A 27,855-nucleotide genomic window follows, 5' to 3' on the forward strand; every position below is an offset into this window, starting at 1 on the left:
ACATTCTTGTGTGAATTTATGCAATGAATATTTAATTCAGTTCCGGATCTTTCTAAAGGAGAGGCTTTCTTCAATATAATATAGCTTATTTTTTCTCCTATGCTCTGCTGGTTGCATTATTTTTTTTCTCTGATGAATTTCAAATTAATATTCTTGCTACACAAAGATGTCCAGTATTTGTTTTTACTTCCTTTAATATGCAGCTCTCCTAAGAGTGCTATTGCATTACAGCTAAGAAGCTTTAGCCCTGTGAAGTTGAATACTTTACACTTCTGAATGCCAATGAAACAATTAATTTATGATTAGATTTTGCTCCTTAAGATGCCTACATTGAAGAGGGCCTATAATATTAAACTTCTAACGTGTTTCACTCTTCAGAATTTATAAAAGCTCTCTTTGATACAACACCCTGAAGTTGTGTGACTGTTGTCTTTATTGCTTTATTGTGTGGCCAGCTTAACTGCTTCAGGTTGCTTTTACTCCTTATAATAAAGATAACACAGAGAAGCAAGCAGAGTGCAATGTCTGCGTGCTGTCTAAGAAGCCATTTGCTCTGACTCCTAACTCACTGCAGAGTGGAGGTTTGCCAGTTGTTCTGCCCTCACTGCGCTTCAGAAAGGAAAGCCTGTTCCCTCTACTAGTCAGCTTTACAGAGTTCTCTGCAGCAGCAACCTCTCACTCCTCTGTTTTTTTAACTCTTGAAAGTTTAGTTTTGCTATCCTTATCACTTGCTTGGGTTCTCCTCTCAGGAAGTCCATGATGATTGTCTCCCCTGTGTGGATGCTTCTGCCTCCACAGTCTGTTCTTGATTCCTCTGTTCTGGGACATCACATTGTCTCTAATCCTTGAATGTCCCTCAGTTGGATCACTGAGTATCTGGCCCTTAGATCACCGTGCCTTCTCTCCCCTCCCATCCATCTTCTCCCTCTTCTCTCTTTTTTAATTTTTTCTGCAGTGCACCTTTCTTAGCTTTCCTCACCTCTATTCTGTCAGACCCTTTGTGTTTGGGTTGGAATTCTCAAGTGTGACTCTTCTGTTGCTTCCCTTTTTCGTTCTGTTCAGTGCTGCCCCCTGTGAAGTGTATTGTTCACAAACTCATCATCGGTGTGCATCAAGTCATACATGCTTTCCCTGTCTTTTCAGTGGGATAGACTCCCGCTTCTTCCTTTGGCTTCAGATGGATTAGATGGCCCATCCTAGCTCTTCCCAGAATATAACATTCACCTTGTGACAGCAGCACCTGGGATTGTGCCACACATTCCATTCTGTGCTCAGATTCCTGCAATTAGATGCAGTCTTTCCTTCACTTGAACCTCATGGCGCTTAGTGTCTGCCTCTGTTACTGCTTTAACTAATGTTTTGGTTCCTTGTGTACTAGTTGTTCTCTGGGACGTTGCCACATGCCCACACCCCTCCTCCTATCTCCACCCAGCGTTCTTAGAAGGCAGGAACTGTCTTAGTAGTCTTTTGTGCTCTGTGTCAAGCCATAGCACACTAGCCATGTGTGTCTGCCAGGTTGATTAAGGACTTGTTGAATGGAAATTGGAATTCAGATTCACAGATGGCAAAGGGTGATGTTCATTCATAAGTCTTGTTTTTCCTTTGCTAGGTGAAGCTGCGAGTGAAGTGTGGCAGTACAATCAGAAGACAGATGGACAGTGTGACAGCATCAGAGAGGATTGGGCCTGGCCATGAGAGTCACCCAGCAGGCAGCGAGTTGACAAGTTGCTGAGACGGAAGCCAGGGGGCACTGTGGCACACAGAGGGAGTGGAGCCCTGTCTTCACACACACCATTGATGGAGGACAGATGGACAGCCGGATGGCCATCTCCTCTTAAACCTTCGTCCTCTGCTGGACGCCTATTAGGAATTTTAGCACACTCTCTGAATTTGCTTTCCATCAAAACGTAAATTTGGACTGTTGTATACAGCCAGACTTGACTTGTTGCATGGTAACAGATCTGTAAACATGAGTGCCGAGGGGTACCAGTACAGAGCGCTGTATGACTACAAGAAAGAGAGAGAAGAAGACATTGATCTGCACCTGGGTGACGTATTGACTGTGAATAAAGGGTCCTTGGTAGCCCTTGGATTCAGTGATGGGCAGGAAGCCCGTCCTGAAGAAATTGGCTGGTTAAACGGCTATAATGAAACCACCGGGGAAAGGGGAGACTTCCCAGGAACTTATGTCGAATATATCGGAAGGAAAAAAATTTCACCTCCCACTCCAAAGCCCCGGCCACCGCGACCCCTTCCTGTTGCACCTGGTTCTTCAAAAACCGAAGCAGACAGTGAGCAGCAAGGTCAGCATTGATGAGCAATTCTTTCCCTCTTAAGTTTTGTTTTCTTCTTTTTGGTAAAGAAGATTCTTGGGTCTGGGCTAGGTGCATCCTGGCAACTTTACCTGAATTGATATAGAGTACATAAAAGTGTGGTCAGTCATTACTTGCTTAGAGGTGTGTTTTTGTGGGATTGGCGTTTTTATAAAAATAGAGAGATGGTATCTGAGAATCTGTTCGATGCATCTTTAAGTACTGTTTTAGTTGCCATTGAATGATATACCTGTTGCCTTCTTATTCTTGTAATTGTGTTATATAGCTCGAGGAATCGCTCTGGGAAAGTTGAGAGTAAGTCTAATATAAGCATATTTAAGGGAGATATGGTTTGTATGGAAAAATGTAGAGTAATAAAATAACCACAGAACTCAGCAGTGAAGAAATCATTGTTTTTCTAACCCGGTATCTACCTCCTGGTTTCCTCTCCAGGAACACTATGGCTTAAGCTGAAACTCAATCCTGGAGTTAGCATAAAAGTAAAGGGGTTTCTCTTCCCTCGGGGCCAGTGTCATTTGCAGCACTAATACCTATGGTCTGCTTGGTTGTCAGGAGAGGAAAGCAAAACCTACTCAGTACTTTTCTTTTTTTTTTGGTCCGGTTGTGGGGCCTGAACTCTGGGCCTGAGCACTGTCCCTCAGCTCTTCAGCTCAAGGCTAGTGCTCTACCACTTGAGCCACAGCGCCACTTCTGGCTTTTTTTTTCTTTTTGCTTATGTGGTGCTGAGGAATCGAACCCAGTGCCTCATGCATGCAAGGCAAGCGCTCTACCACTGAGCCAACTTCCCAGCCCCTCAGTACTTTTCTTAAATGGAAACCACCTCCATTCAAAACCTACTTTCTGTTTATTGGAGATGGTCCATACTTAAGCTTGGTGCACAGTTTTTTGTTTAAGGATTTTTTTTTCTGTTCAGTTTCTCACCACAACTTGCCTTATGCTCTGGCTTGCTGTTTATTATCTTCATCAAATACTGGTTTTCTCACACTGTGTGTGTGTGTGTGTGTAGTCTTTTTTCTCTCTTTCTTTAGAGACTTAGAACTTAATGAGAAGGCAAAGTAGGAAGAGCTAGCTAGCAGTGGTTACATATGATATCAGCAATATAGATTTCCAGGAGAGATTCTCATTGTACCATGTCTGCTTTCTTTAGTGTTGGCTATGTCTAACAAAAAGGAAAAACATAATGAGAATAAAGAAGAAGAATACAGGGTAAAAGTTGCCTGTGGCACTGGATGATAGGATTCAGTGTACTGTGTAAAAGGCAAGAAACTTTCTAAGGCACACTGGAAGGGAAGTTTCACCCTTACTGGACCAAAGTAATCATTGTTTTATAAATGATCATATAATAATACTCAAATAATAGCTTTTATTAGATGACTAAAAAGCAAAATTACTATTATTATTTCAGGTAAACCAAAAGCCCTTCAGCTCATCCCTACAGAAATAATTTTTTTTGGTACCAGTCTTGGGGCCTGACCTCCTCAGAGCCTAGGTACTGACCCTGAATCATTTTGTCAAGGCTAGCACATTACCTCTTGAGCCACAGCTCCACTTCCAGCTTAAAAATAGTTTTTTTTTTTTTTTTGGTGATTAATTAGAGATAGGAGTCTCACTTTCCTGCCTGACTGGGTTGTTTTCTGTGATCCCCAGGTTTCAGCTTCCTGAGTAGCTAGAATTATAGGCCTAAACCACCAGCACCTGGCTTTGTAGAAATAATTTTATCAGCCCTATTTCTTTTGTAGGGTCACTTAGCAGATTGAAAATAAAAATATCATTGCTTTTCTCCACCAGATTATATGTTTTTTCTTTTTTCTTTTTTTTGGTTGTGGGGCTTGGGCGCTGTCCTTGCACTCTTCAGCTCAAGGCAAGTGCTCTACCGCTTTAGCCACAGCTCCACTTGTGGTTTTCCAGTGGTTTATTGGAGATAAGAGTCTCATGGACTTTTCCTGCCCGGGCTGGCTTTGAACCGTGATTCTCAGATCTCAGCCTCCTGAGTAGCTAGGATTACAGGCGTGAGCCACCGACGCCCAGCCAGATTATATGTTTTTGTTTTTGTTTTTTGGGTCCGGTCATGGGGCCTGAACTCTGGGCCTGAGTGCTGTCCTTCAGCTCTTCAGCTCAAGGCTAGCACTCTACCACTTGAGCCACAGCACCACTTCCGGCTTTTTCTTTTTGCTTATGTGGTACTGAGGAATCGAACCCAGGGCCTCATGAATGCAAGGCAAGCACTCTACCATTGAGCCACCTTCCCAGCCCCCAGATTATATGTTTTTATAATTTGACTTTTTACTTTTTTAAAGTTAGAAACACTTTTCTTAAGTGCTCTTTCAAGGGAAAATGGACTTAGTTTGCCCCAAAGTACAAAAGGTTGCAAAATTGGAATAATGTGTTGAATTAGGGAAGATGATTTAAAAGGTGGAATAAGGGTACTTTGTCAAGATTAATAACAAAAGAATTTTTATAGAATAAAAATTGATACTTGTGGTCAAATGTAAGGTTACTTAGGTAGAATATTCAGAAAGCAAGACTTTCTAGGCAAAATTATTTCTTGTTAGTTGTTAAAACTATTTTATTATGCTTTTTTTCTAATGTGACAATTGAGAATTTTTAAAATACTTTTTTTGTCATTTTGCTTTTGAATGCATGGAAAGATAAAGTGAACTGAAAAATTGTAGTAGAGTTCAAGAAAGAGATCCATGGTAATCATCTTGCAGTTTTAGAAAGAAGCAGTCTGAATATAAATGAGAAATTAGGAACAACTGAAAGGTTGGAAAGGCGGTGTATCAGGGGTTATGTGGGAGCATTATACCAAGCATTAGATTCGCTAGAAGTATTAGTCTTGTATTCTCATTCAAATATGACTCCTGTGAAGTCTTCAGTAGTTCCCACAAGGTGCATGTTAAATGGATATGGAAAATAATAATTGGAAGGATGAATTTTATGATGAGTGAGGCTCTGGTTTCTTTTGCCTGATTGTCTCCGTATTTGAAGACCTTTTGCAGCGAAAGATTGTGTCATGGCAAGAAAGGATAATTCTTTTCTGATTGTAATTAAATTCTTTGGTCTTTTTTTTTTTCTTCTCCCTTCTCCCTTTCTTCAATCCTTCCTGTCATTCTTTTGCTATCCTTTTACCTGAGTTCCCCTTTTCTTTCCATGTCTGGCTGTCTTTGCTTTGTTTAATTATTCATCCAGGTTTTTGTGGTTGTTCTGTTTGTTTTGTTTGTTTGTTTTTGCCTGCAGTTCTCTCTTGTGAACAATTGGCATACCCCAATAGTAGATCAGGCTGCATGCTAATCATACTCCCTTGAACCTTGCTCAGCTTCACTGCACTCTATGTCTTTCTCCCTCTCTTTGAGTTAGGTTCTTGTCCTTGCTGGCATCAAGCCCCTGGGTTCAAATAATCCTGCTACTTTAGCCTCCCAAGTACCAGGTACATGCCTGGCTATTTTGTTTTTAGAAGAAAGTTGTTTTGTTTGCTTATTTAGCAAAGAAATTTATTAGAAAACATTATACACTGTGTTTTTTCCTAAGAGTTTCAGTAGATCGCACTCCAACCGCAGACCCTAGAAGAGAGTTGTTATCAAACTTTAGCTCGAAGTAGTATTTGTGTAAGAGGCTCCACCCTATACAGTACAATCCATTTTCCCCTTTCTTTTTATTTTATGTTCCTGGAAATAAAGCTGTGAAGTTTAACTTTTATGAGGGTAAGTAAAAAACAAACACACAAAACAAACAACAACAAAAAAAACATGTGGGGCTGGGAAGGTGGCTCAGTGGTAAAGCTCTTGCCTTGCATGCCTGAGGCCCTGGGTTCTATTCCTCAGCACCACATAAGCAAAAAGAAAAAAAGCCGGAAGTGGTGCTGTGGCTCAAGTGGTGGAGCACTTGCCTTGAGCTGAAGAGCTGAGGGACAGCGCCCAGGCCCAGAGTTCAGGCCCCACGACCGGACCCAAAAAAAAAAAAAATGCGAACATCTGATAAATGTCTCCTCTCAAGAAAAATACATTTTCTGCTAGTACGTTTTTGCATATAGTAGTTTAGGAAGCCCTGACTGATCTATTGAGTGAGTTTACTGGATAATTTTGGATTTGAGGACCTTAAATTCTTTCAGTAAATGTGAACTAAGTTCCTACTTTGTGCTAAGAAATCAAGGATAAAAGAGACCCGTAAGCAAGACATCAAGTCTCTCCCTGACTTTGTGGCAGTATTCTGTCCCTTTTGCTCATAAAGCTCCTCCCCAGACATCCATCTGGCTGGCACACTCACACCTGTCCTCAGATCTTCATGGAAGCTGGCTCTGGACACCCTGTTTCCTGCTGTAACCTGCCCCTCTGCTTTTGCATTTACTATCAAACCTACTATATAATCTTCTATGTTTACTCTCTGTGCTCTCTCTCTCTCTCTCTCTCTCTCTCTCTCTGTCTCTGTCTCTCTCTCTCTCTGACTGTGAACTCCATGAGATGGGGGGATGGGGATCATTTGTGTTCTCTTATTATTCCAGATGCCTAGAACAGCACATAGGGTCCCAGCCAGTGTGCTGAAGCCCATCCCCCCTGTGACCCACGTGCATAGCTTTTGAAATTAGCCACATGCTCGGTATGTGCAGAGCTCAGTAGCCCAGCCTTGTTTGGATAGCGTGCCCTATTTACGTCATTCATTCCTGAGGTACCCTGCAGCCTGATCCAGAGTTCTTATCTCTGTTCCCAATGCTTAGCTTAGGACAGGTAGTTCTGCTGTGGAGAAAGTGGGTGAAGTTGATAGTGAGTAGGTGTGTCCTGAATAGCAAGTGTCCTAGGGCACAAAATCTGTCTCGACTCTCCACTTTTATTTCCCTTCTCTTTGCATGGGCTAAAGTTGACAATGTGAGGATTACATTTTATTTCATTTTTCCACAGCTGACTAAAGCCCAGTTTGACCTTTGAAGTCAATCTTTTTACTGTTCATTTATGTTAAGGGCATGCCGTGTGTTTCTCACTTGCCTTCTGGCTGGGTCTTTTTCTTCCTAGCTGATCTTACCCACAACTGCCTTTTGCTGGTGTCATATCTTCTCTTGTACACAGGAAGTGAATCAAATACAAATGAAGATTTTAAGGATAAGGGAATAAACACATCTTCCTTTCTTACACGTAAGGTATCTGGTGGGGTAACACATACTTTCAGATCATATTGTAAAGGCATGCTAATACAGAATATTTAGACAGTGAGATTCTGTGACCAGAGATTATACTCACCCTCCCTGAGATCCCAAGTCCCACCTTTCACAGTAGCCATTTTCACACAATAAAGCTTGACCTGTTTTAATTTTTGATCAGACCCTCTTGTAAATAGTAAAAGAAAATAGCCTGGAATTGGTGTTTGTTTTTGTGGTTTCTCAAGCCATGTTACTTTTACATTTTTTCACCCACAGCATTTGAGTGTCCTTCCATGGTTGTTATCCTCTATCTAGAAAGCAAGGCTGTAATAAATCACATAAATTGACTGTACTGTACAGAGTTCACGGAAAACAACGACCTGATCCCAAATTACACACCTTGGCTGAGCCCTGTGGTCATAACATGGCTCTCTTTTTGCCACAGCACAAACACCAATGCCTTTGTAAGTAATTTGCCAGGGCATCAGGAATTGTTTCATTTTCAAATGCTTTCTGTCTCCACCTTCCCTCTTCCAAAAGTGAGGCTTTGCCATGGAGTTGGAGGGTTATCTTGCTGCCTGACTTGGTCTGCAAGTTCTGCATTCTGTCACCATGGTGCCTTGGGGTAGGGAGGGCGGAGCCTGGCCATTTACCGGATCTTGAAGCCCTTGAACCCTGTCTCTAACTTCGGTCCAACCAGAAAAGCCATCAGAACACTATAGTGTTTTACATGGGCGTAAAAGTGTGTTTGCCTCTGTGTTTTTGTAGAAAATAAAATGTCTTTGAGGATCTTATCAGTGGAATCAATTAAGAGCCTGGAAAAAAGAAACAAAATAAGTGCGATCATTATTTTTGGTACAGTTGCAGGAGCCCAACCGCTTCTCTAAGGATCACAAATGTGTCACACACATCAATTATGTATGCAGTGTAACACAGGTCCTCGAATACATTGGCATTTATGTGCTTGTGGCTAAAATTCTTGACTTGTTATACTGTTTTTCCTCTTAATGTGTAAAGGGAAGAAAAGGAACCCTAATTCATAATTTTCATGTCCACAGCTGTTTGAAAAGAACTTGAGCAAGAATAGACTCACCTTGCTTGCCTAGCATGCATGAAGCCCTGGGTACAATTCCCCAGCAACACATACACAGAAAAAGCCAGAAGTGGTGCTGTGCCCAAGTGGTAGAGTACTTGCCTTTAGCAGAAAGCTCAGGGACAGCAACCAGGCCCTAAGTTCAAGCCTCAGGACTGGCAAGAAAAAAAAAGACTCACCTTTCCTGCCATTTAGTGGGATATCCTGTCCCTCAGCTGATACCCACTAGGAATTGACCAGCAGAGTTGGGAAGCTGTTGAGTCAGGGCTTTCCTGGATAGCTTAAGAAGGGGAAAGGGGCACCTCCTGCTTCCTCAAGCTATTACTCAGAGAAAGGACCTGGTTTTCTCTTTCCTGGGAAAGTTGTGGTGGCACTTACAGTCAGCAGGATGTCATTTGAGGCAAACACTTCAGCCAGGTTACCATGACCTTTGTCTTTTACATCCCAGAGCTGATTTGGGCAAGTTGATTTCCCTGCTTGTGAGGTATGATGCCCCCCTTCTTATTCCCAGCTTTGCTTTTCATGGTTTTAGTTACCTGAGCTCAAACAGGGTCTGAAAATATTACCTACTTGAGAAAGAAAGTCAAAGGTTTTATTGTAGTATCTTGTAGTATATTGTCATAATTATTTCTTTATAATTAGTTATTGTTAATCTCTTACCGATGTGTGAATTAAACTTTAATCACAGATATGTATGTGCAGGAAGAAAAAGTAGCATTTACCCTATGCTTTGTAGTGTTTGGTACCATCTATGTTTCCAGTTATCCACTGACAGTCTTAGAATATATTCCTTCCCATCCCCAGAAGTGGCTGTATTTGCTCAGATGTTTTTTGCTAAGGCTTTTGGTTTTCAATGTCCCCCTTCCTCTTCCAAACCAGTAAAGTTCCATGCCCATATGTGAACTGTCTGGCCAAAGCCCCTCACACCTTTGACTGAGACAAAGGATATTTAAATGGAGGGAGCCTATTTTGTTGACTAGTAACAAGTGAGTGCTGAAAGAACAACACAGAAAGCTTTGTCATAAAAACAAAACCCTAAAGGCTGTAGGTTTTATGTTTGAGCTAAGTTGTCATGTTCTTTGGTAAGTTTGCTGTCATTCTTTTTTCTGATTTCTAAGTGAATCTCTCTCTCTCTCTCTCTCATGTCTCTGATTAGTAAGCATTTAGTTCTTCAGTCAAAGTTTGAAATAAACATTAGAGATTCTGAAATTCAACAACAAATGGTGCCTGACATCTGCTAAGTTACATCCCCTAAAAAGGAAAAATACATACCTACAGACAATAAGAAAGATGTAAAATGGATCTGAAAACTAAGATAGGAGAAAATGACTTGGTGTGATAACTAAAAAAGAAAAGCATACTTGCATTGTGGATTATACTTAAAGATTTTGAGGGTGTTTTTTTGTTTTGTTTTGTTTTCCTTGGTCTTGTGCTTAATAGGCAGAGGTACACTACCACTTTAGGCAGCCCCCAGCTCTTATTTTTTAGATAAAGTCTGGAGTTTGGGCCCAGGAATAGCCTTGGGCCAAGACCCTCCCCATTGCAGGGATTGTAGCAACCCACAACTGCACTGGGTTATTGGGAGAAGGAATCTTCTTAGCTTTTTGTCCAGATTGGCCTGAGACTGATCTCCTGATCTCAGTTTCTCCATTAGTTGGGGGTCACAGCTGTGAGTCACCACACCTGGCTGTTTTGAGATCCTGATTGAATTTATAGCATTTGATATCAAAGCCATTTTTAGGCCTTCAAAAGAACTAAAGTAAAATAGAAATTAGCTTATTTTCTATTTCTTGTATCTGATTTCCCTAAAAGGTTAACAAAATATTGTCCAAATATTTTATAAATATGTTCTTACAAGCTACTCTGCAGCTGGAAATTGATAGGGTCATAGTTGCAGGCCTTTAGGACAAAATAAAGTTTTCAAGACCCCATCTCAATAGAAAAGAACTGGGCAGCTTAGCTACCATGGGAAGCATACAGAGGAAAAACATGATTCAGGCAGTCCAGGACAAAAAAATAAGACCCCCCCCAAATATTAAAAAAAATCAGAGCAAAAGAGATCTATTCAACTTGAATTCAAGCAGTAGAACATCTGCCTAACCTGAGTACTAGCAAAAAGTATCATTCTTAGCAATTTTATAAAGAACCAAGATACTTTGTATCTACTATGGAAGTAGAAACAATTGTTAAGATGTAAGTTTGCAATTTATAAACAAAATAACCATTGTGATACAATGTATAACATTAAAATGTAACTTTGCAATTTAAAACAAAGCATATTGAAGAGCTTTCTGTTTAATTATTTGTGTAGCATTTTTCTCCCAGTAGCTTTACACTATCCAAAATGTCTTGCTGTCATTTTTCAGAAATATTTCTCAGGACCATTTATTGTTGTAGGTGTTTTTAGTGGGTTTGTAACCATCTGTTTATTTTCAGTTGACAGCATGCATTATGTAAAGTCTATTGATGGTTCTTGTCACAGTTTCATGCATATTGAAGTACTGACTGAATTTATTACAGTATGTTGCTGAACATAATTTGTTTTATTGATCTTACCTGAGATAAGGAAGAATAAGTGAAATATATTTATTCTTATATTATGTGAAGCAAAAATTCTACCCTGTGAATGTCTTAGCTATTTTTAGAACTAGCACTCTCTAATTGACAGAAGAAATGCTAGATACTGCTCCTTCTGTTTTTTTTTTCTTTCTATTTTTACTTTTTAACTTACCCCATTTCTACTAAAGAATTATTGAAGGGCTGGGAGTGGGGGTGTGACTCAAGTGGTAGAAGTGCCTAACAAGCAAGAGGCCCTGAGTTCAAACCATAGCACCACCAAAAAAGAAAGTAAAACCCAGAACGCTAAAAAATAAAAGTTAAAAAAAAAATCAGCGGAGAGGTAAAACCTAGAAAATGAAGTTTTGCAACCAAAACCTCCCATATCTAGAAAGAAGAGAATGTAGTAGGTTTATGTAGAGTGGTGAGTTGGGATATAGGCTAGAAGATGTGTTTATTCTAAAATGTCCTTATTGCAAGATCTGATTGGAAACTGGTTTAGGGATTCCATGAGATTTATTTCTAGTGAAAATGCTCAGTTGGTGCCAAGATTTTACATATCCCATTATGAATAATTTTAGGATATATTTTACCGGTGTGAAAACATAATGCGCTACTTCTGTTGGTAGTCACTCAGCATTTTTTAAAAAAATTTTAAATTTTTTTAAATTTTTATTTGTCATTCGTGGGGCTTGAACTCTGGACCTGGACACTGACCCTGAGCTCTTCAGCTCAAGGCAAGTACTCTACCACTTGAGCCACAGCACCACTTCCGGTTTTCTGGTGGTTAGTTGGAGATCAGACTCTCACAGACTTTCCTGCCCAGGCTGGCTTTGAACCATAATCCTCAGATCTCAGCCTCCTGAGTAGCCACCAGTACCCAGCTACTCAGTAGTTCTTGACATCATACTTGGCTTGAAATTTTTAGTTTTCTATGTTGTAGTACTGGAGTGAATGAAAAGATACCCATGGCATGACTCCTTGTACTGTGTAACACAATGAAATTGCTGGATGCTGTTGGCTCATGCCTATAATCCTAGCCACTCAGGAGATTTGAGTATTATGGTTTGAAGCCAGCCTAAGCAGAGAAGTCCTTGAGACTCTTACTACAGATTCACCACCATAAAGCCAGAAATGGAGGTGTGGCTTAAATATTAGGGCCTCAACCTTGACTGCAAAAGCCAAGAGAGAGAGAGTACATGGGCCCTGAGTTGAAGCCTGAGCACTGACAAAAAGAAAAATAGTGTGTGCATATATAAAAATTGATGTGATCCCCCCCCGTTCCCCCCTCTCCCCGCCCCCAAGATTTATTTAATGGGCTTTTGTTGTTGTCCTTGTTAAAGTTTTCAAAGTTAGTAGAGGGCAATGGTTATAGCATTAGCTTATTTAGATTATCAAGATACGTTTAGACTTGTTTAGGTCTGCCTGAGTGGCAATATGTTACTCATAGGCATTAAGGAGATGAGATTCTATGGGGTGGACATTGCCACCCCTAACAAGAAAACCCACATAATACTCCCAGACTCCTCAGCAGGGGGGGTGTGAGTCAGAATTGGTTCCAGCTTGCTACTGGTATTTGATAAAATGTAGTTTTTGAAATTGCTTCAAAATGTTACTATGTTACTTTTGTAATAGGTATATACTGCTGCTAATATTTTACTATTGTAGGTCTGCATTGAGGATTGCTAATTCTATTTTTACCCTACTTAAGAAAAATAAATTTTGTTGTTTTTTTTTTTGTTTTGTTTTGTTTTCTTACAGTGCTAGGGGTGAAGCAGGGCCTCAAGCATGTGAGGCTAGGGCTTCACTGCCAGCCACATCTTCAGCCCCTTAAAATAATGTTTAAGAACGTTGCTACTTTATCAGTAAACAAATCATTGGAGAGATTTCCCTTTCTTTAGCTCATAACTGAACATTGTCTAATTATTAACTTACGGTTTGAAGGCATTTTGCGACATTTCCAACTGAGTCTTTTCGGGTCTTTTTAGGTAGGAAAGAAATATTGGAGAACTAACATCTAAATAATGGTAAATTTTGCAACCCAGTACTGGGAAGAAGAGTATTTCCTGAGAGAGTTTAGTGCTCAGCTGAATTGAATGTTTAGTGGATACTAAGGGATGGGATATAAAGAATTTGGCGCGAAAACATCTGTCTTACAGTTACTTTTTCATACTTCCTCATAAAGATTTATTTAAAATACAGAAAATGTCTTGTACTTTTAAGTTCAGCCTTAAAGTTTTGTAGCTTTAGCCATTTGCCAGGCATTCTGCTAGGCATTTCATAGACATTTTTCATTTGATCTTCACAGTCACCTTATAAAGGTGATAATAACCATTTTGATGTAAAAAAAAAAAGGAGCTAAGATTACTGTGGAAATACTGAAAAAGAAAAGAGACTCCACATGAGAAGGGAGCATTCTAGGGCTGTAGAACCTTCCAGGCAGGGCTGTGGTCACAAGTCTGTTAGGCTTTGCTTTGTGCAGTTAGTTATCAGTAACTGAACTCTGCTTTCTGGGTGGACTTCAGTTGTGTGTGTTTTATCTGCTCCATTTTATTAGCTATTATATTCATACAAAAGAAGCTACTTCTTTGTGTATGAGTGACAATATTTTCTTTTGTCTGGCAAATGCATGAAAGGGTGGAAATACAGAGAGACTGATAAGGCCCTGGAATGAAGACAAGTTGCAGGGTGTGTGTCTGTATATACAGTTTACCCCTGGAAGAAACACACCTTGAACAGATAACTTAAACATTATAGAGCTTTCTAAACAAAACCACTTTCCATTTCTATTGTTTTTGAAGATGTTTCCCTGTTATCAATTTTCTTATTTCTGACTCCTGTTTTGATTAACCAGCACAGGTTGGTTATCATCTGTCTAAAAGCCCCAAACCTGAGGATTTCTGGTGTAAGAACTGTGTATTTTGGCATGTGGATAATGGCAGCTAGAACTCCTTACTGTGATGAATCTCAGAGGTGACTTGAATGAATCTGAAGTCTTAAAACTAAATTAGGTCAAGGTTAGTAGTAAATACCTTTGTAAAAGAGTGAGTAAATTACTAAATTCATTTGATTGTCAAACCTTATTTCTCAGGAGAGTTGACCACTGCCAAGTTTGTAACATAAACATTGTGTTTCTCTTACCTGATTTTCAAGGATGATAGAGCATGGGTAGGTCAAAGGAAGGGCACCAGGTGAGTTTTATAAAGAGAGCCATAATATGACATTGTACCAATAGCTTTTCAGAGGCAGTGGTGCCAGCAAAGCTTCTTGGATGGTTTTGCTTTTTCCCCCCTCCCCCATTAGAAAAGAAACTTTGGAAGTAAAGGACTTTCCTAAGTTAACTTTTCTATCTAAGGGACTCTCTTCTCACTGGGATTCTAAGAAGCCAGGATAAAAATTCTCCACCACCTATCAAAATTAGAACTATCAAGGAGTAATATCTGCTGTAAACTAAGTGGACTCAAAATCATCTGGGTAGACCTATGCCCTCCCTAATTCTCTGGCCATAACTAAAAGAGGGCTCAGGCAGCTGGCTCCTGGATGTTTGCTTCCCTCCTTTACTATCTCTCTCCAGCAGTGCCTTTCTGCTCAGTTGGAAGTCACAGCAGAGCCGGGTAGGAGGGAGAATATTCCTGTGATGGCCGGAAAACCTTACCTCCAAGAAGTGTTGGAGAAGACCTGTGATAATTGAGGGTCTTGTGTATTCTCAGCTCCTGGTCAATGAGAGTGTGAGGAAGCCAGACAGTGAAGGCAAGGAGATTTTTTTTTCCTCTCAGACTACCAAGACTACTACATTTAAGTGGCAACCACTTTAGGAAGTGCCCACAAGCATTTTGTGTTCAACTTGTCTGATTGAAGGCCCAAATCAGGAACCCAGGTAGATAGAGCCGACTTAGAACAAACATGGGTGATCACATCATGTTTAGTGGTAAATAGTGTTACTGAGAAGCAACAACAACAGAAAAGGATTGACAGCACTAAAAAGTAGCCTGTACATTAAAATCCCTATCGGCCACTCTAGAGTAGAATAGACACTGCTAACAATAAAATCTGATTGTGCAGGCTGAATGAAGATAAAGCTCTTCCAAAATCCAAAGGAAAGATTTAAAATCCCTGGGAAGGTAAACAGGTCTAGCAGTGAGAACTGGGAAGCACTGGCAAACATGAATTCATATCAAGCAGAATAAGGATTTGACTGAAACCAAAGAGAGGCCACCTTGGTAAGGTATGTCTTGGCAGTTAAAAATGGTAAGAAAAGTATTAAAACACCTTACCAAAACAGTCTGACCCAGGTAATTTCTACCAGAAAGCAACATTATCTTCTTCTTGTAGCAGTAAAGACCGAGAAAGTGGTAGATTGTGTCAGTAGAATTTTGAGGAGAAAAGATGGAGACTTAAGAATGTCATAATCTGCCTCCCATGTTATATGGAAAAGTAATTGAAAGATACTCTCTGGCATGCTGGAACTCAGAAAGGATGGCTTAGACCTCCTGTGTTACAGGGAAGATTAATTAAAGGTTAGTGTTTCATCCTTAAAATTTCTACTTGGAAAAGCAGAGATGAGAAATACATCCTCAAAGAGTGTACCAAATATAGTGGGGCACTGGTGGCTCACACCTATAATCCTAGCTACTTGGGATGCTGAGATCTGAGGATTGTGGTTTGAAGCCAGCCCAGGCAGAAAAGCCCTTGAGACTCTTATCTCCAATAAATTACAAAAAGAAAAGAAAGAAAGAAAAAAGCCAGAAGTGGCACTGCTGCTCAAGTGGTAGAGCTCTAGCCTTGAGCAAAAGACGCTCATGAATAATGCCCAGGCCCAGAGTTCAAGCCCTAGTATGGGGGGGGGGGGGGGGAGAGGGGCCGCAGGGAGGAGTACCAGATGTATAAAACCAGAGTATATGTTCAGATTCCTAGAAATGTACTACACTGTTACAAAAGATGGACAACTAAGAAAATGTAAAAATGCCAGTGGGTGAAAACACTTTCTAATGTAAAAGAACTTCCAAGAAATAGATATATACATGTATTTATATAAATATAAGCAATGTATATTAGGATGTCTGACATACAGTGTTTCAGGTGCTTTGCTAATATTTTCTTTGTTAACTTGTTACTTCTTATAACAACTCTAGGAGCTTGGCCTTAGTATTATCACATCTGTTGGAAAGATAACCTATAGTTAAATGACAGCCTAATTCACACAGCCAGTGGAGGAGTTGGCATTTGACTTTCTGTGGTCAGTCTATCTACACAATGCTCTTGAGCAACTGCCACCACACAGTCAAATTGCTGGAGGGTGGTAATGGCAGACTGTAGGACACTACTTATTCCTGGTTAGCCAGGAGTGTCTGGGGCCAAAAGCAAATCCCCCCGCTTCCACACACTTGCCAATGACCTATGATGCTGTTTGACATGACACAATGAATGAAAACAAGTGAATTTTTCTGTCTGAAGAAAAAGACTCAAGGAAAACGAGAGTATGAAGCAGACTTGAGTCATTCTTCCTATAGCAAAAGAACATCACCTCTACGGGTTGAGAAAGAGAGGTGATTCTGTTTAATGAGCAGTTTTTTTCCCCCCTGTGCATGTTGGAACCTGCAGGTCGTAAATGGCTAGTGCTTCTAAATGTTATAGGTAATGTTATTGATTTATACAGTGTGACATTTATATAAACATTGCACTTGTATCTATCATATACATACATATATTATAGGGCAGTATGTAAGGCCAAATAGGAAATCCATTGTTGGACTAATTATGCAGGCATACCTTTATAATTGAAGTTTCTGCTCCCTTGACAGGGGGACCGGGTGTGCTTTGCAGAATTGAAAGCTCCTCTCCCTACTTCTCTGTGGCCTCTATTGTTTGGAGTTTCTACACAGTTACATTTTAACTGACACTTGCGGTCTAATCTTCCCCTTCAGGGAAACTTGAGAAACATGGTTCGCTTTTGCATGTGGAGGAAGTTTAAACATATTGGAACAGAAAATTCATAGTTGTTTAGCTAAAACTCCGGTTCTTGTCAGACCGCATCTCTCCAGCTCTTCTGTGATTGGAATCATCCAACTTTGGCCCTCATTGTGGAAAAGTTTCACAAAGTGCAAAAAATGTTTACTCTTGTTTTCATTGCCAGATCCGGAGTCTGCGCAGCCCATCTGAGACCTCTTTGCCTATCACAATTTGCACAAATAAGTGAACTGTCATCAGTTAACCATTTTTATTCCTGAAACTACTTTTGCTGGACTCCAAAAATTCTAAAACCTAGATTTGAATACTTGGTGTAGTTAACTTTTTAAGAGATGAGGTGAACTTTTCCTCCCAACCTTCCTGTGTCCCTTCCTCCCCGCCCCCCCATTATAATCTGTGAGACTAGTTGCCTTTCACTTAGCCTAGAATAGAAGAATAGGATCCATTTAAGATGCAAACCACTGTCAGGCTGCTCTGCCTCATTCCATTTTCCCCCCATTGTCTCTAAGGTTTTTTTTTACCCCAGGCTGATGCTCTATCATTTGAACCACAGCTCTGCTTCTGGCTTTTTGGTTGTCCTGGACTTTCCTACTTTCCTGGCTTTGAACCTAAGTCCTTAGATCTCAGCATCATGAATACTTAGGGTAAATTTGGCTTATAATCCATGCTTATAAGTGTGAGCCACCAGGAAGCCCAGCTTCATTCCTTTTTCTAAAACATGTCTAAACTGTAGCTGAGGATTTTGCTTACATAATGGTAAGAGTCCCTGGATTCCAAAGAAAACATCATTTACCAGCATCAAATGCTGTTGACATTTTGAAATGTTGCAAATTTAACATTCTAGTAAATGTAGTTAGTAATCCTCAGTGTTTGTTATCTCCGTTTGTGTATAACTTCCTACGAGAAGGAAATGGAGAGAGTGGTAATAGTCACTGTGACTAAAGCCTGATTTTAGCATCAGGGCACAATTTGTTGATAGGAATTGCAAAGAGGAGATTTAATGTTTAATGCTTTCAGCAAAGGCAGTTAAGGTTCTGGCTAATATTATTATTTATTCTGAACCTTTTCATTTGTGGGCATTTAGTTGATAAGCTGCATGAATTTTTGATTTGCTGAGAAGAGTCTGTGCAAGTTTCTTTTTAATATACACATTTCTGTTTGCAGTCTGTTATATCTCGAGGCTATTTTTTCTTAGATTCATATAAGAGGAAATGTTTTACCTCTGGAATGAAAAGTTTGAAATTCTTCAACATGTCACTCTGTATTCCCACATTTGCAGGCATGACATTGAGCATGTGCTGTGTGTCCTACAATTTTATCTGTCTGTTTATTTATTTATTGCTGGTCTTGGGGCTTGAACTCAGGGCCTGGGTACTGTCCCTGAGCTTCTTTTCCTCAAAGCTAGCATTCTACCACTTGAGTCACAGTGCCACTTCTGGCTTTTTCTGAGTAGTTTATTGGAGATAAGAATCTCATGGACTTTCTTGCCCCAGTGGGCTTCCAACTACAATCCTCCGATCTCAGCCTCAGGTAACTAGGATTACAGGTGTGAGCCAGTGGAGCCTGGCATAAGTTTCTTTTAAAGAAGTTGAAATAAGGGAACAGAAGAAATCTCATAGGTTATCAATGACCCAATTTTATTTAGGCAAAAGAAAATATGATTAATATGTTTTGGGCACTTAGATTCAAGCACCTTTTATAGCAATTCTAGTCTAAAAGATTGCTTTATGTTTTACTTGATTGGTTAGGCAAAGTTGAATTTTTGTTTCTGGAGGAGACAGCTCCCATGTCAAGCACTCAGGGCTAGATGCTGGTACAGGAGGTGAATTTGTTTTTTCATGTAGTCTGATGTTGGATCTTACTCAGGAGAACACAGTAGTCCAAGTACGGTTCACCACGGTTACAATGCGTGCATCGTATGATGTCTCTATGAAGTGATGAGGAGGTGACCGTTTGGACTGTTTATGTATGGCACTGTTTCTGGGAAATCTGGATCTTCCATGAGCATGTAGGCTCTCAAATGTGTTCCTAGGCCAGACCTAGGATAGAGGAAACTGTCACAGATGTCATCACCCCAGGACAGATCAGCCTATCTCTCTTAGAAGTTAGAGTATCTCTGTTTAGGGAAAAAGTGGCTTCTGTGAAGTATGTTGTGCTGGGTGGCTGGCCAGTCCAAAGCCTGTCCACAAGCTGAGCAGTAGCTAAGAACTTTTTTGTACAGACCTCCTTCCTGAACTTGCCTTCTTTTAGTGTCTGGGTAAGTTAGAGTGTCTATCCAGGGGAAGTCCTTGTTTCAGGCAGAGAAAAGTGGATCCAAGTGAGAATGAAATTTGCTGACCCCTTGCCTCAGAGGTTAACACTTTTCATTTATGTTTTGCATGACTCATTGTAAATTACAGTGCTCTACAGATATAGAAAGAAGCCTTCCTCTCTCACCCACCCCCAGACACCACATAATGGAAAAAGCAAGACGTTTCTGCACATGCAAGGCTTTTTTTTTTTTTTTAAACAAAAAGTCAGTCTCTGATGGGATTCTCTTCCTGCCAGAATTCCCACTGCTCCCACTGTCGCAATTTTTTACAAAAGGCCAAGATGAAAGAGGAAGGCCCATTTTGAGCCACTTGTGGATTTCTGCTGTTTTTGGTATCAGGAGAATTTATTTTTCTTATTTTATTTTTTTAACTCACTGATAGGCATCTAAAACCTACTAGTCGAAGTATAATTTTAATTAAGAGATTTGTTACATTGTTGTGATTGGACACATGCAACTTTGAAAGGTTTTGATGTTTTATTTCCTGTTTTTTTTTTTTTTTTTTTAAGCGTCTTCTGTGAACTCCTGCTAGTTGAGAGAATTTTCCTCAGAGAAAAATTCTCTGGGAAGAACCATCTATGGTGGTCATAACCTAGAAAATTCTTCAAGGGAAGTGGTTGTGAAATAAAGAGGGCCGGATAGGAAGCAGAAAATTCTGTCCTACCACAGCTGGGGCTGAATGAGCCAGTTCACTTTGGAGCCTGGACAGACCCAGAATGTGTAGCAAATGTGTCTGCAGAGGACAATTTTCAGTTCCTAGTGGAGAGGAGAATGTAGTGGGCACACACTAGGAATTTGTACTAATAGTCGTATCTTTCTTTCCTCCCCAGAATTATCACTGGAGAAAATACATGTAATGCTACTGTGTGGACACTACAACTATTAGGTTCAGAATGCTCACAACAAAAAGCTATTGTAACATCAAACTAGCTCCCAGCTTGGAGCTCAGCACAATCAGGTTTGCAATTAATGGTGGTAGCTCAGTGTAGAAACAGGTTACCTTTGGAATCCAGATTTTGAACAGACTGCTTGTGCTTGTGTCACAATCATGTAGACCAGAGTGACAAAGGACTTGCTTAATTGAAACTGTATAAAATGGCTCCTTAGTCTTCATGGACAATTGAGTAACTTCAGTTTCTTCTCTTGACCCTAGTTTACTTCCTTCTCTAGAATCAAGCATTAAGTATTCCAGTGTTTTACAATGAGATGGATAAACAGCTGTTGTTTAATTTGGAGTGTTCTGTGGCTGCATTAATTACATTCTCTACCGAGATTTAAGTTGCTGCAGATTTGACAAGTGTATATACACAACAATGTATGCTTACCTGGGAAAAGAAAAAGTCACTAATCCTTGCTGGTTTGCTTTTGAATTTCTTTACTATATACAGTAAAATGTTTTAGAATTGAAATAATTTAGCTTGATGTTTTTCCTAGTAAGGCAGAAGAAAAAGAAAGTATGGAGCAGTAATGAATGTATTTGCATGGAGACAGGACTGAGTGATGGAAAATTTTGTTCTTCAGTGGGATTTAGCAGAAAGCATGTGTTGAAAGTCTTTTACTTAAATGGGTCATAATTAAAGACTTTGGGATTTATTTATTTTAATTAGAAATACTAAAGCTCACTTAGTGGCCTTTGTGAAAACTTTTCTAACTGCATATTTTATTTTATGTCAAGTAATAAATTTCTGTGGGTCCAAAGAAGAGTTTGAGCAGTAACCACAGTTATGACTCATGTTAAAAATATTAATGCTGTGGTCCAGTAGTTAATTAACTGTTGGTGAGTAGTTAACCGGCCCTAACCATTGTCAGTTGAAGGGTCTCTTCCTTTGTATTCCAATAATAGTTACAAGGCAATACACATTGTAGAAGAGTACACTTGTCTGAATTTCTTGGGTCTAATGTGACTGTACCAGTAACACTAGACGTAAGAAACAGTAGTTTTCACTGAGCCTCATCTGAAACTGTAGACAGTGTCTAGGAAATCCTAGGTAGCATTATCAACTTCTCTGCATCCCTTGGCACAATGATGCTTTTTGTTATTTAGGGGACAAAACAGGAGTGAAGTGACCCACACTAATTACTGGATTAAATCAGGCATCTCAGATTGATTTTGAAATTCAGCCACTGTCTTCAAAAGTAAGAAATGTATTGCAGCATCCAGAAAGAACACAGTGTATAGTATGTGGATCTTCATAGCTCCCTTATTTTCTAATGAAAAAGAACCTCCTGGTGGGAGGGAAAATTCAATTGTATTTTGTAATGTATTTGACATTGGTTATGGTTTCCTAGGGTTTTTGCATTTGCCAGGTGCAGGTCCTTGTGGGCATGTGGGTCACCGAACTAACTGTTGTACTTTGTTGACTGTCACTTTTTATGGTTCATGTTTTCATGAAGCTACTTGTGAGCAGGCTGGGCATCTCAGAATTTTGAACAACTTTCCTTACCAGCCATTAGTCCTAATGGTTCTGGTGAATTCTCTGTGCCACCTAAAGAAGGTGGTTGGTTTTCTCATCTGAAAAATAAAGTGGATAGACAAGGATGTCAGGGAGGAATCAACCTATAAACACAAGGAAATTTTTTTTCTTATACTTAAGTGATATGTTTCACCCCAAGAAAAGAATTGAAATTGCCTTAAGTCACAGGACATAAAAGCCCAGGGTCTATTTAAACAGCTGAAAATTACATAAAGTAGTATTTTATGGGTAATAGTAATGAGCTCCTCCTTTCCTTTGAAGATAGTACAACAAGAAATGGAGTTTACAGCAGAATTACAGAAGTTAGTAACTGAGGTTATACTGACGAGTTCTTTCTAAGGCAGTTACTTCATATTCTCTTCCATTTGGATAGAAGGTGGTGCCTTTACTAGACAGCCATGCTGTTGCCCAGGACAAAAAGACGGCTGGAACAATGCTGTGTTTCTTGAGACAGAATTGCCATTCACCATTGTAAGTCACACCCCTTGGAAGATGTTTTCTGAAGATTCCTGAACTCACATACATGGCTTCCTTCTTATACCACGTATTGGTAAGCCATGCCAGGTTGTTAGCCCACTGTTCAGGTGTTTTGTACTGTATACTTTATGCCATATTTGTAGGTATACTGCCTGGACCATGCCAAAGACCCTTCACAATTCTCTCTTGCTTTGTCCATTTGGTGTGTTTCTTTTTGGGATTTTTCAAGACTTCTTTTTTCCCTTACAAAGCAAGAATTAGAGTAGCATAATAAGTTACAAATATTTTGGCTTCAGTATTACTAATCAATTATGAAATAGCTCATTAGTAAAAGTGGGGGGTAGTCTGAGCTTTCGGAGGGAGGAAAAGCATGTTGTAAAATCTTTTTTTGCTTGCTTAGTCTTAGTAATAAAGATTGCCACCTATTGGCTGAAAGAAAGAACTAAAACTAAATAAGGCAATTGCCAATCACAAGTGGTGCTGGTGATGAAATAATTCTTTTGTTGAGACTTTTGGCTATGGTATTTGAAAATGTGCAGTATGATTAGGAGCTTGATCTGTGATTTAAATTTAAATAGAAACGGGTATTAAGGATGGGAGGTGTGTTGCTGTCATGGTCTCTTTGAAAAAGTCAGTTTTGAGACTCATAATTCCATTTTAATGAAATATTAAATGGAGTTTTAACTAAACAAATTTTGGAAGGTTGATGATTGATTCTGAAAACATTTTTCTAATTCTGTGTTTAGTTATAATTTCCTTCATTTCAGCCTATGGAATCTAGTATTTCCTGCCCAGCAGGAATGGAACAGACTTGGTGGGCTTGGCCCTTGGTGCACTTGGAGCTGGGATCTGCTTTCCCAGATCATGGGCAGTGTGCATAGACCTATGCCTTATATGCCATCTACCAGGACTTGCCAAACATCTATAAGATACTTGCAATATAAAGTTCCTTCTTGAAAAATTCTCAAGTTAAGCCTGGCGCCAGTGGCTCACATCTGTAATCCTAGCTACTCAGGAGGCTGAGATCTGAGGATCATTGTTCTAAGTCGGGACAGATAGTCCTGGTGAGACTCTATCTCCAGATAACCACTAAAAAACTGTAAGTGGAGCTTTGGCTCTAAGTAGTAGAGCACTAGCCTTAAGCAAAAAGAGTCAGGGACAGCACCCAGGTCCTGAGTTCAAGCCCTACAACCAACCAAAAAAAAAAAAAAATTCTCAAGTGATTCCAAACAGGTAAATCATCTGTTCACCCCCGGGCCATGCTATCAGATGGATATATTAAGTTATTTAGATGACTTGGATTTAAATATGAAGCACTAGTATAGCAATTTATTATTAATAATCTGTCATTTTAAATCTCTCTTTCCTGTCTTTGGTATTTATACCATTTTAATCTTGGGGAAAATAGGCTAACGTCTTATCATTTGCCGGGTGCGATTATGTGTGCATGTGCATGCACGCACGTGCGCATGTATAGATATCCTCTTTAGGGAATTAAAACTTCCACTGTTCTGATGTGATGGCACTGTTTCTTTCTCATCTGTCTGTTCATATTTGGAATGTTAAACTTATTTTTGTTTGGGTACTACTCAAGTAATCATTTGATATCCTTGTTTCTGACATCTCATGTTCAGTTAATTAATCTGGAGAAATTTGTTCTCCACTGGAACTGAGTACTATAACAGCAAAGGAAGGGGTGCTGTAAGGAAAATTGGGAGACCCATATGTTATTTGCTTCAATTTTTACATAGTACACCTATATATGTGTGAAAAAAACACATAAACTGTTACAAAGCAACATATTGATGAATTTAAATGTGCATAGCATAATAAAAGCAAAAACTAAGCAGAAGAGTGCTTGGAATGAGGCCATAATAACTCAAGAAATGCTTTATGAAGAAAGTGAAACGCATTGATGTTTTCCTGCAGATTCTTAGGACTGTTAGGTTTTCCCTAGTATTGTGGCATGATTTGAAAAGATAAGATAAAAAAAGAAAAGGCAACTTAGAGAATATTGTGAAGAAATTTAAGGCACGAGCGTTTTTTGTAGGAAAGTTGAAATGCATTGTTACAGTCAGGCTGTGTAATTTCCTTCTGCAAAGACCTGCCCATTTACCAGTAATGATACCTTCTTTCTCTTCTATTTTGGTCCCTTCCTTTAGGAAAAGGGGTATATGCTTACTCATTACTTAAAATTAAAAGTCGTTTTCCTGTTTCAGTTTCTTTTGTTTCGACCATTAAAGAAGAATTAGTTACTTTTTTTTTTTTAAATTTTTGGGTCCAGTTGTGGGGCCTGTACTCTGGGCCTGGGCGCTGTCCCTCAGCTCAAGGCTAGTGCTCTACCACTTGAGCCACAGCACCACTTCCAGCTTTTTTCTTTTTGCTTATGTGGTGCTGAGGAATTGAACCCAGGGCCTCAGGCATGCAAGGCAAGTGCTCTACCACTGAGCCACCTTCCCAGCCCTTAGTCACTCTTTTCTTTTATTCTACTTTTACCAACTTTGTCATCTGTACATTTGAATTATGCTACCTCTCCTTGTTTATTCTATATTGTATTTGCACAAATGCAAGTATACTGGGTTTTATAGTGTGTACCTACTCTGGCACCAGGTGATTTTGTCATAAAATCCAGTACTGAGACATAATTGTTGAACTACTTAAATTTAGTATCATTTCTAAAAAATACTGTACTGGATAGTTGTACTTCATGTCTAAACTTTCTCCAGTGACATGATTAATCTAACAGGCCATAACCATGCTGCCATGATAAAGACTTAATCTCCCATAAAGTTTTATTTTAATAGCTGTTTGTAGGCATCATTTACCAAGTATTTCAAGTGTTGTTTGAATATAAAGTGCTGGTGTGTGGGGGGGAACTTAACATTTTCTAAATCAATCAACCATTCAAATATCCCCACATAGAGAAGACACTGAACTATTTGGCAAGTGTCTAAGAACATCTGTCTCATACCATTGATTCTACAGTCTCCAGAGAACTGGAAATAATTTCCTGGGCATCCCTGGCACAATCATGTATTATGTACTTTTTGCTAAGTTCTGGACTGGATGCTGGGTTCACCAAAATGAAGGGGACATCTTCATCCTTGAGCACAGCTCCCAGACTAATAGAGGGAAGCAGAGGGCATGTGTCAAGCTTGTTACCTGTTGAGTGAGCACTGTCTCTTGGGAACTGAGGGAGAAAGAAGCACCTGCTGTGCAAGGGGGTGGCTCTTGCGAGGCCCTTACCCCCTGGTCCTTCCTTGTGGTTGTACTTTCCTCTGGGGTCAAGGATGCTGGGCTTTCAGTACCCCTTCCTCAGATGGCTGGGGCAGGAGGGGCCAGGAGTCTTCTGTAGGACCTGGATCTCTGGAACAAGAGTCAGCATGAAGACATTGGAGGCCCATTTTGTGCTCATGACCTACAGCCATCCCCACTAACTGCTTCTTGTATCTCCCTAACCATTAGCTCCTTACCTCTTGACATCAGTTATGAAGTGGGGGAACAGGGAGAAAGATAGGTTATTCACATTGGCCTCCACATATTTAATATAGACTAGAAACTACCATAAATGAGTTAGGTTTCCATTTTTCATTTATATTACTCATAATAATGTCTCTGAAGTTATGACCATTTGCAATCATTAACAGCGTAGTCATTCAAAGTCATTTGAGTTGAAGGGACTTCAGTGTCTTAAACTGAGGGCCCAATCCTTATTTGTAGTATTTCTAGGGAAAAATGTGTTCTGGGTTTTACACAGCCAACTTAACAGCTGTTTCCAAAGGAACATAGTAATGTATAAGTGGATGACTTCCAGAGTCAACAGTCATCCAAACTAGGAGCCCTTGCTTTGTGAATGTGTTGTGTCCCGTTTCCCCGCCTGCTCCCCAGTCTTTTGTTCCAAACGCAGTATTGATCAAAGAGTTTGAATTTGTCCTTGAGTTTGTGAAGAGATTTCAAAATGTGCTTGCCAACACCACTGAGTTGAAGGAAACCTGTTGCTCATTGCATTTTGATTCCACGAGACAGAAGGGAAGTGAGGGAAATGATTAATTTCCAAATATAGTCGTCTACTCTCTGGTATTAAAGATCTGTCTCCAAAATTGATGGCAGAAATAGGTTATTGCTATCTTGAGACTTTTTTTGAGGGGGGAAGGGGGACCAGTCGTGGGGCCTGAACTCTGGGCCTAGGCACTGTCCCTCAGCTCTTCAGCTCAAGGCTAGTGCTCTACAGACACTTGAGCCACAACACCACTTCCGGCTTTTTTTTTTCTTTTTGCTTCTGTGGTGCTGAGGAATCGAATCCAGGGCTTCATGCATGCAAGTGCTCTACCACTGAGCCACCTTCCCAGCCCTCCTGGGACTTTTTTGTTGTTGTTTTTTGCCAAGGAGGTTCTGGAATGTAGATGATACAGTGGTTCCATTGATTAGCATTGCCTTTCATATTGTAAAGTAAAAATTTTAGAGTGGATTTTAAAATAATAATGTAATTACATTTTACTCTGTAAAACATTTGCAATACATCTCTGGTAGCCTTGTTGTGCTTGAGGCCATTCATAAGTTCTGGTTCAGACAGTGCAAGGTGTAAACCCCATTTCTGAATTTTTTTTGTCAGGGCATCTTGTTTTAAGTCATTTTATAATGAGTATGTCTTCATCAGCCTGAAAAGCCCACTTGACAGAACTGAGGGTTGTGGACATTTGTAAGTCATTTTTTACACAGCAAGTGCATCAAGGGGTACTTTATTTGCTTCCTAGGTAGGGGTAGATAGGATTTCTGTAGATGATACCTGATTTGTAGACCAGATGCAGAGGGTAGAAAACCCTTTTGTGGACTAGAACTACATACAGCTCCATTCTTCCAAGTTTTCCAGCAGCCTTTTCATTCTTCATACGTATTTAAACTCATCCTCCTCTGTCCACTGAAGAAAGTACACAGGTGACTCCATTCTGAGAGGGGTAAAAAGAACCATGAGGAGTATCTACAGAAGTCTCTGGTCAGGATGGATGGAAAGTTGGCTGTGTGAGGGAGTGACTAACTATGTCTTCTGGTTGGATCCTGAGTTTGGGTTGGAAAGCAGAGGGCCTCAAGTTCACCAGCAGCAGCAAGGCAGAATTCACTAATTGTCTTAAAACCTTTCTATTGGCCAAGGTTTTAAGCAATCCCTCCCATGTTTCCCTTAAACAAAGGAGCAGTAGTCACTCAGAAGCCCAGCAGGGATGTGCAAGGTTGGCCCCCATGACCCCCTTTTTTTTTTTTTTTTGCTGTTTAGACTAAGGGCCATATTCTAGACCTTTTTGGGCCACATCATCCTGAACCTAAGTATCAGCCAAATTACAGGCCCAATCTTAGGCAGACTTGAGCTTTTGCATCTTACGATGGCAAGCACCTACATGTGTCTTTCATTATTCCATTGCCGTAGGAAATGCCGTTTAAGTTGGCAGATGTACTTACTGAAAGCAAGACTTGTCACTGCTGAGATTACTGATTTGATGACCAAAAAAAGAAGAAGAAAAATC

The 27,855-nt window shown here is 39.9% G+C and overlaps 1 protein-coding gene across 2 annotated transcripts in view; it reads left to right on the plus strand.

Moving 5' to 3' along the window:
* Pik3r1 (phosphoinositide-3-kinase regulatory subunit 1) overlaps positions 1-27,855 on the plus strand; it is an 80,683-nt gene that overhangs the window by 7,096 nt on the left and 45,732 nt on the right. For both annotated transcript variants that reach the window (XM_042691082.1, XM_042691083.1), the window contains exon 2: positions 1,610-2,303. In XM_042691082.1, the coding sequence (XP_042547016.1) occupies positions 1,970-2,303 (334 nt within the window). In that variant the 5' untranslated portion in view covers positions 1,610-1,969. The remainder of the gene's footprint in view (positions 1-1,609; positions 2,304-27,855) is intronic.

This window comes from Dipodomys spectabilis, unplaced genomic scaffold (assembly GCF_019054845.1).
Source record: "Dipodomys spectabilis isolate Male_0828 unplaced genomic scaffold, ASM1905484v1 ptg000140l, whole genome shotgun sequence".
Classification (NCBI taxonomy): domain Eukaryota; kingdom Metazoa; phylum Chordata; class Mammalia; order Rodentia; family Heteromyidae; genus Dipodomys; species Dipodomys spectabilis.